The sequence below is a fragment of the Xiphophorus hellerii genome, chromosome 7 (assembly GCF_003331165.1).
Source record: "Xiphophorus hellerii strain 12219 chromosome 7, Xiphophorus_hellerii-4.1, whole genome shotgun sequence".
Lineage (NCBI taxonomy): Eukaryota > Metazoa > Chordata > Actinopteri > Cyprinodontiformes > Poeciliidae > Xiphophorus > Xiphophorus hellerii.
In genome coordinates, this window is record NC_045678.1 from 9397353 (window position 1) to 9411692 (window position 14340).

General features: G+C 36.4%; 1 protein-coding gene and 1 long non-coding RNA gene across 2 annotated transcripts in view; one reads left to right on the forward strand and one right to left on the reverse strand.

The window, feature by feature from the left end:
* The window catches only part of LOC116723410 (CD209 antigen-like protein C), an 85758-nt gene extending 73180 nt beyond the window's left edge, over window positions 1-12578 (forward strand). The window contains exons 4-7 of the mRNA XM_032568269.1: window positions 7553-7807; window positions 8066-8208; window positions 10676-10776; window positions 11710-12578. Coding sequence (XP_032424160.1) covers window positions 7553-7807; window positions 8066-8208; window positions 10676-10776; window positions 11710-11854 — 644 coding nt within the window. The 3' untranslated portion in view covers window positions 11855-12578. The remainder of the gene's footprint in view (window positions 1-7552; window positions 7808-8065; window positions 8209-10675; window positions 10777-11709) is intronic.
* LOC116723415 (uncharacterized) lies at window positions 1694-2241 on the reverse strand. The gene is made up of 2 exons (XR_004339976.1): window positions 2157-2241; window positions 1694-2005 (listed from the first exon to the last, which is right to left on the reverse strand). It is a non-coding gene; the product is annotated as an uncharacterized LOC116723415 (long non-coding RNA).
* Window positions 12579-14340: the final 1762 nt, after the last annotated feature.

Here is a 14340-nt window from a genome sequence, read left to right on the forward strand (position 1 = left end):
ATGGTAAACATCAATAACCATTTCTGTCTTCTAGGGTCCAAAACCAACTACATCCTTTTCTATTGTGGTATATTTTGGCTGTCTATAATTTGGATGTGTGTATTTTTTTTGTGTGTAATTTCTGTGCCGAGATCCCTAACTTAGACCTGACCATTAAAAGAGCTGTCTGCGTCTCTGCTGAGCAGGTGTAGTGTGTGATTTTTAAGAAGGATGATGTGTGTAAGCAGGAACTACAATGACGACCCGTCCAGTAGGGATTCCATTTATTTAGCAAGTCTTTAGGTGAACTGTTCAAACTGCACATGTACTTTTGGTGCGAATGAGGAGTGTTGTGGATCTGCATCCAAAGTTCATTCTGACCTGACCAGAGAAAGTAATGTGTCACTATGTAGACACAACCCACACATCATGGAGGACAATGATTCAACAACAACTGAGTCGTTGGAAGTAGTGCATCCAACAACCTGCTCCCAAGACTCCTCTTTGTGTTCCCTGCCTTTGGGAGGCCTTTCAGTCAACAAGCCCTCTAAGGAGGCAGAAAGACACAGCAACATATGAGAAGAGTTGGCAAATCGCCCCAATCCAGACCCCACGTCGTAAGCTGAAGAATGGAAGCTGCAGACGAGGATATTGGGGTTTCCCCCATAAAACTAGCTAAGCCTGGTGGTAATGAAGCTAGGGCATTCGTCCCGTGTTTTTGAATTAAAAAATGTTTAAAGTTGAGAGGAAATTTGAAAATATCGCTAAGTGATATGTACTATTGGAAGACATTATCAACAATCCCTAAACACCAACAATAAAGTCTTAAAAACCATTACAATAAATAAAACTAACAATGCTTAGCCTGGTGGAGGCGCAAGTAAAGCCTGGTGGCCCGCCAGGCTTATAATACACTGGGGAAAGTCTTGATAAAATATTAATTTATCCTAAAGTACTAAATGCAGATATACTGTCAGGAATTTCCTGTCTACCAAAGTCCAACTCTATCTTTGTATGTCATAAAAATATAAATTAGAATTGGTATTTCAACTCCTAAAAATGTTCTTATTCATTTGCCGCTTAAATCATGTTTGGATTTCTTTTCTAGACTTTTAAAGAGTATGAAGTCATAAGCAAGAATTTTGTACTTCATTTACTGAGTTAATCTAGATACAGGGCATGTTAAGACAAACTACAGTCTGGGTTAGACAGAATAACAGCACATTATCTACACAAAAACATGTTTATGTTTCACTTCCTTAACAGTATTGCTGTTAAGGAAATCAAATCTTTGAAATCAGTGAGGTAATCCTCGAATATTAATAAATTAGTTAATATTACAACTACTAAACCACCAACTGACACAGTCTGAATAATTTTTTCTGCATAAAGTCATAATTTTCTTTAGGTTTATTTACATCTCCAGTAGCATCAAGCCATGCATCAGTTTTCATGTCACGTCCTCGGTGCAGTCACTACAGTCTCCAGCAGATGGCAGTCTCTGCTCTCTGTCAAACTGTGAAATAATTTGAATACTTCCTCTGCGATGTTGCTTTACCTGGCAAATTACACTCACTTAATTTCACATAAAGCTGTCTAGCTGACGCATTCAATCACACACAGACACCAGTTAATACTGCAGGTGGGTTACTGTGTACGAATCGCCTCTTTATTTTTAACATTGGAAATTGTAATAAACAGTGACCAGGCAGAAAGCAGAAAATAGAGTTTATTGTAATATTTAAAATCGTTGTAACTAGAAGCAGGACTATTAAAGCACTTTATAAAAGCTTTGTTTTTAGAGATGGAATACTTAAAACTCAAGAATAAAATATAAAACATTATATTTAGAGACCTTTTTTTTCAAACACCCAATTTCAGCACTTTTTCACAGATCCAGTGTTTATCACCATCACATGAAAAATCATTCCAAGACGCTTTGTCGTTGTTATTGACATGTGCACAGTCCTCCTCGCCCCATCTTCCACTTGTCCCACCATTATCAGGCTGAGAGTCATGCTAGTTCCTGTTAAATTTGTGACAGAATTAGACCACGTTTCATACGGCGCAACAACAGACACAAACATACAGCTGAGATTGTGCTTTAAAGCACAGAAGTCAAACCACATGTCTCTGTTTGTGCCTCTCAGCACTGAATCAAATAACTAATCACTTACTTGAACTCCAGGGAGGTTCCATCAACCCATTTCCAGGAACCCTCAGTTTCTTTATCATTTAAACCAATCCAAACTTCCTTCTTGATGAGTGCAGCAAGGAATGTCTGTCAAATAAGGCATAAAACTATGTAATGTGTATGAAACTTTTATAAATTGTATGCTAAATACTGCCTATAAATAAGTCTATGTAAAACATATGAGCAAACCTTATTTGTTTCTGGGGGGTTTTTTTCACATTCCCCCCCTTTTTATTTATTTATTTACTTATTTTTACTCATTTTTAAGACCAGACCAAACTGACTGACTTTAATACACTACAATAGCCTTAGTTTCTGGTCTTCATCTTATACACAATGTATTGTTAAGTAAAAGGGAAATGATACTTGGTTGTCAAAGATAAAAAAACAACAACTAAACAGTTTAGCCCCTAATACTCTCATAACCCTCAGCCTTTGTGTAATTCAATCTCAGTAGTTTTTAGGACATTTAGTAAACAAACAAGGAACACAGCAGACTGGTCAGCAATACACTTGTGTAGTTTTCTGTCTATAATTGTCTAAATCTGATAGATGTACCTCAAAAGACCTGCAGCTGTAATTGGAGCAAACGATTGGCTCTACAAAGTATCAACTCAGAATACAAACGTAGCTATGCTGCTCTTTTAAGATTTAGTTGCAAAGAAATGAGCAAACCATGCATCACTTCACTAACACTTCACAGTCATGTGCTACTTCTTGTAAGTGTCAATGACACTAACGCCCCAAACTCTGACATTTATGCTTTAACAGGACAAAAATGTTGAACATTTCAAGAGGTGTGAATTCTTGCCTGCAGGGCATGTTCAAATTAAGCCTCATGAAGTGATGAAGCATGTATACTTGATTTCTATACATTTTTCTGATTTTCCAACATTTTTATGGTCAAAATAGCTTAATTTACCCATTGCTTGTTCAAATACAAGAAAGAAGTGCAAAGTTAGGCTGGTCTGTGCCTCACCTCTGCTAGTGTTGTGTAACACAGTAAACGTTGCAAGCGGTTCATGCCCATTGCTGTCTCTTTATTTTGCAAAAAAAAACCCAACATGTCTGACCGTACATGTACTCCACATATTGACGTTTAACTGTCTGACATATTTAATGCGTCTGCTTGGCCATAAATGTGCAGTGAAAATGTTCAGAGTGAAGCAGAAGGTCCCCTGCTGCACGGAGTATTTTGGCTCTCCTTCAGAGGAGTTTTTCAATAACTGAATTAAAGGTCAATTTGAAATATTTAAATACTATGGTATTGAGATTAATGGTCGTTGTTCAATAGAAAATGTGAAGGCTATTTTGGTCATAAACTTTGAAAAAAAGATTTTGAAATGACCAGTGAACGATGTCCACTTTAACCTGTGACTTTACAGGCTTTGACCAACTTTAATGCAATTTGAAGATGACGAATTCAGAATGAATCTTTTAATTAATTTCTACTGAAACTGTCAAATGTAGTAGTTTTCTCATTCTCAGTAAACAAATGTTAAATTCTAGATCTATGGTCTGTGTTATAAATCAAGGATTTATGGCATTGAAACTGACAAAGAAATTTAAGCTATGATGTCAGAAATACGTCCTAAGTGTCTCTTCCATAGGACTCATATGTCATTTACTGGAAGGAGCAGCCTGGATAAAAAACATTTCTTAATTGGTTCAAGAACTGGAATAAACTGTTTTATATCAATCTATTTTTATTATAAGAGGAATGGCCTTAAACTTCTACATGTGAACTGAAAAAGAAGTTATTTTAAGTTTAGCTGCGTCGTAACACAATTTTCTTCTTTTTTAAAAAAAAAAAAAAGTTCTTGCAAAGAGAAGAGGGAAAATACATAAAGCAAAGGTACAGAGGACAGGATTCGACGAACGGGCTGCTCGCTCTAACCATTGTACCAAGCCTACTGAGACTGCTGTGTGCTTGATCAACATAGATATTCCAAGGGTTTATCCGGCGGCTAAGAGATTCTCAAAGGCTCCTCCGATCTTTCATGGGTACCAAGACCACTCTCCAGGACTTCTCTTTGTTTTCCAGTCTCCGGAGCTCCTCAGTTGATCTCCTGACAAGTTTTTCTGTGGATTTTCTATGCCTTGGAGTTGACAACTTGATAAGTTTCTCCACAAGTTCTTCTGTTTGGTCTTTAGGGTTCCTCTGTTGGGAATATCTTAGGTTTCTTCACCACCACCGTTAGCCTACAGGATTTCACTCCCACCCTACAAACGTCCAGTGCTCCCGGGATGTTGGTCATCTTCTATAACTTCTTCTTCTAAAGCCCCTGAATGTCCAGAAGGTTATTTTGAGATCTCTTTGTTCCAGACATGAATTGGTGGTTTTGGTGGTGAGGATGATGCAGTAGACCCATGATGTGGAGAAAATGGTGGTTTAATGATGAATCTCACTAAATACAGAAGTCCAGGCAGCATAGGTGAGTAAAGAAGCCAGAAACTCAGACACTGGTAGCACTGGACACTAACAAGGCACAGACACGACAAAAGCCAATGACAAGTACCCCATGTGGAAACACAGACACAGGTGGGATTAAATACAAAAGGGCTAATCAGGGAACATGAGACACAGGTGGGAACAATCAGGGGCACAAGAACTAAATTAACTAGAAAACAACACAAACCTAAATCCTCACAGTTCCCTTGGACGACCACCAGGTCACCCATTTGAACTCTTTTGTTGTTGTTGTTGTTGTTGTGTCTTTGGGTTTGTATTCAACACTCTTGTGTTAATTAGTCTCCGTTCCTCAGTTTACCCAATCTGCATTCTGCAACAGTTGTTCCTCTTTTTTGTCTGATTAGCTCATCTGATTACTCTGTCAGTTCCACCTCTACCTCGGTATAAAAGTTTATCTGTTGTCATTATTCTCCACTGGACTCTTCTGCTTTCTGCCTGCCTCCTTCGACTTGACCAGCTTTAATTGTTGTAAGTAATTCATTATTTTATTAAAGTATTAAATTTTGCCACAGTCAATCTCTACACTTGGGTACTCTGCAAACTGAAATCTAACAATAACAGTTGTGTGACAGTCAGACAGTGTAATCCAGAGAGAAATTTAAGCTATGATGTCAGAAATACGTCCTAAGTGTCTCTTCCATAGGACTCATATGTCATTTACTAGAAGGAGCAGCCTGGATAAAAAAACATTTCTTAATTGGTTCAAGAACTGTCAAGTTAGCATTTTCTTTGAAGTTATGTGGTATAAACTGTTTTATATCAATATATTTTATTATAAGAGGAATGGCCTTAAAATTCTAGATGTGAATTTTAGAAGTTATTTTAAAAAATGCTAAATTGACAAGCTTGTTTTGCAATGTTGCTAGAAAATTATTTCACAGAAAATGTAGTGTACATGTTGTTGGGAAGCAATCTATCTAATTTAAAGGCACCACTCGGTGCTTTCTGTGCAATTTAAGCATTAAACATCTAAATTATCCACAAGTAAACCAATAAGGTTGGAAGATGATTCAGGTATTGCTCTCAAAAACAATATTTGGTTTAAACTGTTCAGCATTCTAAAACCTTGCAACTTCCTCATGAAAAGACAATTTTCACAGTGTTCATGTAGTTCTGTTTTTGCTGCAGATAAGACAGACGAACCAATGGAGGAAATCTATGCTAATGATTCTTTCTGCAACATTTCAGTTGTAAAGGACAGAGGTAAGGATGATCTAGGAAAGAAAAGGACAAATTTATTTTCTCAATATTACCCAGGAGAAATTAATGGTATTGAAATAAATTGTCTAAAGGTTCTAGCAGCTCTCAGAAGAGGATCTATGTGGGTATTATTATCTTTCTGGGGATCCTGAATGTTGGCCTCCTTATTGGACTCATCAGCCTTGGTTTCCACAGTGAGTTTTGCTGTCATACATTTATCTCTCATCACCCTGCTTTGTTTTATTTCTTAAGGCATGAAACATGGCTTGAAATAAAGAGAAGGAATAATTTTATAAATGAATACTATCACAACAACACAATGGCTTGCAAAATAATTCATGCCCCTTGAATTTTTCCATAGTTTATTATATTATATACATAAACAAGCAGAGTGATGTGCAGTGATAGTTCTCCATCACACATTGTTTCGCATTTTGGCTAAAAAGTTAAATTTTGGTCTCATCTGACCAAAACATCATCTTCCAACTGCAAACTGGACTTCTTAGGGTTTTCTTTTTGCCACTCTTCCATAAGAACCACATTTGTGCTGTGATGACTAGTGGTTGTCCTGTGGACAGATTCTCCAACTTGAGCTGTGGATCAGGCGGGACACTGATCAGAGATGAGCCTGTTTGCTCTCCTGCTCTGGTTGTTCGGCCTGTAAGTTTAGGTGGACGGTCTTGTCTTGGTAAGTTTTCAGTTCTGCCATACTCTCTCTATTTCCAGATGATGGATTGAACAGTGCTCTGTTCAAAACTTGAGAAATATTTTATAGTGTAAATCAGCTTTAAACTTCTCCACAACTTTCTCCCTGACCTGTCCTGTGTGTTGCTTGGACTTCATGATGCCGTTTGCTCCCCAATATTCTCTTAACCTCTGAGGCGTCACAGAGCAGCTGGATTTGTCCTGAGATCAGATCAGATTACACACATGGACTCTAGTCAGTCGTTAGGAGTCATCAGGCAACTTCTGAAGGCAATTAGTTGCACTCAGAAAAAAAAATGGGGTTGAATACTTTTGTGGTTGTAAAGTGACAAAATATAGAAAAGTTCAAAGGGTATTAATACTTTACAAGTGTTTAGGAAAATTCTTTTTAGTTTTGATGAAGGGAGATACACTGACTCGAAGAAATGCACATTTGTCTTTAGATATTTTATTTAGAAAATTAGAGTAAGTCTCAGAGATCAGTGTGTGTGAGAGAGAGAGATACAAAAAGAAGTGAAACTTAACACATACAATTCTCCTTTTATATATTTTCGGCCACTTACACAGTGCCTACCATCCAGCTCTCTATAGGGACTTTCCCCCATCTCTGGTTAATTAGTACCTCTGTCCCTCAATCAAACCCGGTTCAAAGGAGTTTCGGTGGAAAGTAGAAAAAAAAAACATCTCTGAAACCTTCATTATTAGTTAATTCTTCCCACTAAATAAGCCAAAGTTTTATTTTCCAAGTCACTGTATTTCCTTGGAACTAAATAAAAGTTTTAGCAAGATCTCTGTTAGATTAATTTTGTTTCTGTGACAAAACCCTCTGAAAATGATTGCCCTACTTATAAATCAGAAAAAAATTTTTATCAATGTTATCAAAATTCAGAGTTGTATAAGTCTTAGTCTGTTGACCATTTTTTAAACAAGTAAACATATTTTATCAGGCTTAAACGAACATGTTTTGCATTTCTGATATATTTTACCTTACATTATTTCAGCTCATGCAGTATCCAGCTCGGCAGCAGGTCTCTCTGATACGAAAGACAATCTGACTGATCGTCTCCAGTCCAGCAATGACCAGTTTTCTGCCATGACTAAAGAAAGAGACCAATTGAATCGCATCAAAGTCAATCTGACTGATAGTCTCCAGTCCAGCAAAGACCAGCTTTCTGCTCTGACTAAGGAAAAAAACAGTCTGAATGCAAAACTCACAGAATTGTCTAATGAAGTGACCAGGCTTCAGAGTTTGTCAAGTAAGTCCTTAAGTGTTTGTGTGAACAGCTTATTTATAGAGACTTAAAATCCTTATAATGTAGACATTGGTTTAAGTTGGTTTTAAATGATCTACTTGTTCATATTTTAGTGACTAGTGAAATGAGTGATGAAGCAAAATTGCATTGTAAAATCTAAATGATTTTGAAAACATTGTTTTCTTCTAACAATAACAAAAATAATTAGTAAAGTTTTTTTGTTTTTTTAAATGAAGCTAATTATTTTTTTCGCTGTTTTAGACAAAATCTGTCCTGCAGGATGGAGGATGTTCAGGTGTTCTTGTTATTTCCTCTCTACAACATCTGGTTCCTGGAATAAAGCCAGAGAAGACTGCAGGAACAGAGGAGGAGATCTGGTGGTGATAAATGACGATGATGAACAGGTGACGTGATCTTTCAGTGTGAGATTCATTTATGTTTGCGAATGAGATTCATACTTTCCTATTTGCTTTAATATAAAGATCCATCCATTTTCTAACACCCTGGTCCCTAGTGGGGTCGGGAGGTGCTGGTGTCTATCTCCAGCTAACATTCTGGGCGAGAGGCGGGGGTCACCCTGGACAGGAAGCCAGTCTGTCACAGGGCAACACAGAGACAGACAGGACACACAACCACGCACACACACACACACACACACACCCACACACTCACACCTAGGGAGAATTTAGAGAGAACAATTATGTTTTTGGACTGTGGGAGGAAGCCGGAGTACCCAGAGAGAACCCACGCATGCACAGGGAGAACATGCAAACTCCAATATTAAGATTGTGCTACAAAATGTTTCCATACTGTTTCTAGAATTTGAATACAATCTACAGACATTTCCAACTTAATTGCATATTTTAAATGTGTTCCACATGAAGCAGTACCTCTGTCTACAATGCCTATTACAGTGCAATACTGCTACAATGCCTATTGTAGACAGATGTACTGAATTAGTTCACTTTTTTCTGTTTTGATTACTTGCCAAAACAATAGTATCAAAGATAAACTGGGTAGATACAAACTTTTTTAATTTATGAAGAGACAAAGCTGTGTAAACACATCTTGCCCTGTGTGAGAAAACAGTGAGTCTTTAAAACTAAAAACTGGTTGTGCAATTTTCTGCAAATTAAATCAGCCACAATTTGTCATGTTGAGGTTGGGTTTTCTTAACCAACACTTATGGTAGATAAAAGTTTAACTTTTTTTTTTTTTGTTAAACACAGAAGTGTGGAAATTGCTTGTGAACTGATATTTAAGATGCCAGGGTAGTTGAAGTGGTTACTTTTATTTTAAAATAGGATTTTGACTTTTTTTTTTTAAAGCTATTGATTAAAATTAGACTTTGTTTTATTTGTCAGGTGAATTATGTTTACTTTGTTTTTCTTTTTATCAATAGAAAAAGTTTCTCTTTTTTTTGGCTTTTTATTGTAATATGTTGTAAGATAAAACACATTACTGCTGTACTGAAACTTTCCTTCCTGGAGGAGAATCTCAGCTGAGATGATGTGACCCGTCACCTAGTCGTTCTCTTTTTCCTCTGCCATTAACTTTTTACTTTCATGAACAGTGAAAATAATCCTACATCAGTTCTTCTGTGTCTTTTTTTTTGTTTTTGTTTATCTGTTCCGTCTTCTCAAACCTCCAGTCAGTCGTGGCAGATGTAGGCACTTGTACTGAGCCAGGTTCTGGTTCTGCTGGAGGTTTCTTCCTGTTAAAGGGGAGTTTTTCCACTCTAGTGTTGCTACAATACTGTACAGATTTTCCCAGGTTAGCTTTGTCTGAGGTTAGTTTTCTGTTTTCGTTTGGTTTGCTATGTACAAGAATTAATAACTACCAAAGCTAATTATAGACAATAATAGTCATCTAGACCAAAATCACCAATTGGTGAATAGGGTTAGGGTAAACTTAAGTCTGGACAATTCCTGATCATCAGGACATTGTTTTCAGGAAATAGTTTTCAGTCTCTGTTATTTATTATGAATGCCTGCCTACTGAGGCTTAGGTATTGCATTTAATACATGAATGATTACATTTCTTCAATGATGTTTTCAAACTCTTCACATGTGTCTGGAATAAACAACGTTTCTCCAAAATGTAAGAGTTTATTCAACAACATTTCAATCTTCCTGTTAAAAACCTTTAATCAACAAAATCACTATGTTAGAATCATTCACCCAAAATACAAAGTAAAAATGAACAAAGTCATGCAATGATGTCACAGTTCAATGTGAACTATGAATGTTTAAGCTAAGTTTTGAAGTACTGGAGCATGGAGCTACCTTTGTAAAATAGCTTAGAATCGTAACAGATTTTAATATGTTTTACAGGTTAGCGAGATGAGATGAAAGAAAAAATACCCATAGAACAAACAACAAGGGTTACTTTGAAGTTGCAATGCCTTCATTTTCAGAGAGATTGGATGTAGACATGCAGTCTTTATACCAGTGTGTTTGTTAACTCTATACACTTAATTCCTTCGTGGCTGGGTCCCAACATGGCTGATCTAAAATATTTAAACATAAAATCCATAAGGGAGCAATTAACAAGATAATGCCTTGATGTTTCAAATGCTTCATTTTTCCACATATAACACACTTATATGTGGAACTACACTAAAGACTCCATCATATAGCTTGATATAGTGTGTCTGGAGTGTAAGCATTTAGAAATATTAATCTCAAATAGAAAGCTACCAAATACTGCAATTGCATGAAAATTGTTTCTTTTGGAGGGGGAAGGAGAGGAAGGATCTTAAGACAGCTATAGTTTTCAAAGTGATCAATATTTCTGGATTAAAATCATAATATGCACACACTGTGTTGTGATTTAAGTCTAAAAGCAATATTCTTTTATGTTCTTTGACAGAAATTTGTTGTTGCCCTTACTGAGAGGTCAGCATGGATTGGTTTGAGAAAAGAAACAGAGGGATCCTGGAAGTGGGTTGATGGCACTGCTCTGAGTTCTGGGTAAGTTTTTCCTCTTTTTATATTGTTCCTGACTATGAACCAGAATGGGATCGCTTTACTTTAGTTTGTACCAAGGCGCCCTAGCAATTAAACAAAAATAATCAAACAAGTCGATCTAAATCGAATTCTAAACAACCCAAAATAAAAACACTAAAGGAGCAATGAACCTCCCAAATATAATTAATCTAAATTGATTAGAGCCAATCAAGAGCAGAGTCAAACTGTGAGGCAGAACAAAAGGCCATAAGGGCTTTAAATGTTACCACAATATTACAACTTTGTTCTGGTAATAATACGACTTTATTCTCAAGTAGCTACGACTTTCTGATAATATTACGTCTTTATTAATACGACTATTTTCTTGTAATATTATGACTTTATTCTAGTAATACTATGTCTCTTCTCATAATATTTGGCTTTATTTTCATCATTTTATTTCTCTTTTTTTCTTATCCTGGCCCTAAAACTCTACTGTAAGGGTTAAACCCAGAAATACAAATTTGATATTGACAAATGCAGCATTATCTATAGAGATCTAATGTTTAGTTTTTGGCAGCAACAGCTCAGCTGATGCTCATTCCAGGAAGGTGTCACAGCTAAACAGAAGCACCAGGCCAAATAAATTTCTTTGTAAAGAAAAAAACCTGAAATAATCAAGAAAATGGAAAATTGTGATAATAAACAGACTTTTTGGAAACACTGCATTTATTTTGAACAACAACTTTGTTTCTCTTTCAAAAGTAAAGAAATTGAATCCTTAAAATATGGGAAGTTGTGCTAATGCAAACCCTGTAAATCATTTATTTATCTTCTGGAGTCCAAAGCCGGCTACTTTATATCCACTTGCAATGTAGAACATCACAACTTATAAGCTGACATTTTGTTTCTGTTTGTCATGAAATATAATCTGTGAAATAACTCTCTTGTTTACAGACTTAAAAAATTCTGGGGAGAGGGCCAGCCTGATAATTCTGGTGGAAAGGAGGATTGTGTACAGATCTGGGGAAACAGCAAGACATGGAATGATGATAAATGTGATGCTAATATACAATGGATCTGTGAAAAGGCTCCAATGTAATGATCGGTAAATATTAGTTATTGCTTTCCAATTGAGGCTAAGTTTAAGCTTTATGCTTTGTACTCCACTGCAGATACCTGAAAATGCTTTAGTACTGTGTGTTAAAGATACACATGGGGGAATTTCAGACTGAAAATGTGTGCTCTTGAATTATGGCAAAAATAAAATAAAAAATTACTCTATAGACACAGTGCCTCTAAAAAGAAAAAAAGATTATCAATTTGCAGATTAGATTTAATTGTAATTTCTTTCACAATAAAACCTTCTTAAATATGGATCTACAGCCTATTGTTTCTGTCAATATACTGCCTGCTTCATCACAAAACCTGTTGAAATAAATCCTGTCATCTGTAACATCTAGCAGAGTGTGGACGATATGAAAGTACAGCTACCATTTAAATGGTGGTGATAGAAGAGCAAATAAAGAAAATCAACTGATCATGAGAAGAAAAATAACAAGACAATTGTTTATAAGAAATACAGTGTGGAGAAATCTCGTTGACCCCTTTGGATTATTTCTCAGGAACCACGAGGACAAAAAAATGTATTGTGTGTTTGGTGAGAAATTATGTCATTCAATATTTTCTTCTTCTCTTGTAATTAGACAGCATACAAACTGCATCAATGCCCACAATAAGACTCATCTCTGAGTGGAGCGCAGCAGTTCATCTTAGTGAATATGAACACATTCCTGTCCACACAGTCTGAGTGACTCACATTTACATACGTTGAAATGCCTTGTGGCTTTTAAAGGCAATAATAAACTTGCAGATTCTGGAGTGTCATTTTTTTGTGCTCTTCCGGTTGTCTGACTTCCTCCCACCATCTTTGCATGTTAGTCCTCAGCGGCCGAGGACTAAGGCCTCCATATTTGGGTCGCTCTTTACACCTCCACCACCGCACACTCACTCTTTCTCTCTTTTTTGACCATAGATGGTTAAAATAAGGAACATAAATTGAGCTCTGAGATGCAAGCGTCTGTCTCACGTTGCGTCTAAAACCAAGCAAAGTTATTTATGAATATTTATGAATAGTTTAATTTATGAAAATAACCACAAACTGTCTCATAGGTCTGTGAGAATCTCCTTCAGCAAACCAGATAATTTTGTTAGTATGTCTTTTTAGGTTTTAAATTTAATATGCAGTTGAGGTGAAAGCACATCTTTCCTTTGATAGATTTCTATCTGAAGAAGCCCAACCACTTCCATCGGGTCACTGACTCTACAGTCATGTACTGTATAGGTTCTTGATTGTTTTTTACACCTTAACTCTAGTTTTTCAACATGTTTGGCCTTGTTCTTTTACGCATTAATTGGCACTTATCTATTTGTGTCACATACAGTTAACCTACAAATTATTAGCCCAGCAGATTTAGATTTAAAATTATTTTTAATTAAATGAAGAAGTGCTTTTCTGCTTGGAAATGAGACATGCATCAAAAAAAGAACATAAAAACATTTTTTTTTAAATTATCTAGATAATTTGTTCGGATCTCCTAATGCATTTGTTTTTGTTGTTAGGTAGCGAAAAGGTCCAGATGGATCACATTTATCAGAAAATTTAAATTTTAACCAACAGAAAACATTGTTTGTTGCTTGACTGTCTCTTGTCTTGTTGGTACTGAGGGAGGCATTAAGCTGTAGTTGCAGCAGTTTGCCACCAGAGGGCGTATTGAACACAGTGAGCACTTTTAACTTAACAGGGGCTCACTGTCAAACTCCAGACCTCAAGGACCGGTGTGTCCTGCAGTTTTTAGATGTGCCACAGATACAAAACACTGGAATGAAATGGTTTAATTGCCTCCTCCTTGTGTAGATCAGTTCTCCAGAGCCTTAATGACCTAATTATTCTATTCAGGTGTGGTGCAGCAGAGTCACATCTAAAAGTTGCAGAACAGTGGCCCTTGAGGACGGGAGTTTGACACTCCTAGGGATATCACAATAAAACGGTCTCCAGCAGGCCGGAGTGTCCCTGATCTGCCAGGGACTCACAAGGCTGCTAAAACCTGCATGAACAGGTTCTGAAACTATTTAAAAGAGTCCAGATAGTCTTGAATTGATGTTCTGTAAACTTAAAGAAAACCTTTATTTAAGACAGCTAATGCTCATCCACATTAAAGCTCCCAATTTTAATTTTTTCAAATTTGGATGTTAATTTCCTTTAGCATATTTAAGGTTCTGAGTCCCTAATGAAATATGCCATTGGAAAGAGCAACTTCCCATAGAGGAATATTATGATTTCTTATTTTTTATAAAATGTTTATATATTATATCATTAATGTTTTTTTTAATACAATAGTATTTCCTAATCCTGGTCCTCAAAGCACACTGCCCTGCATGTTTTAGATATTTCCCTGGTTTACTATACCTGTCTATTGAAATAACCTGCTGAAGCAAGGACCTAAAACATGCAGGGCAGTGTGTCCTTGAGGACCAGGGTTAGGAAACACTGATATACAGTATGTTATAGTGTAAAATAATAGACAA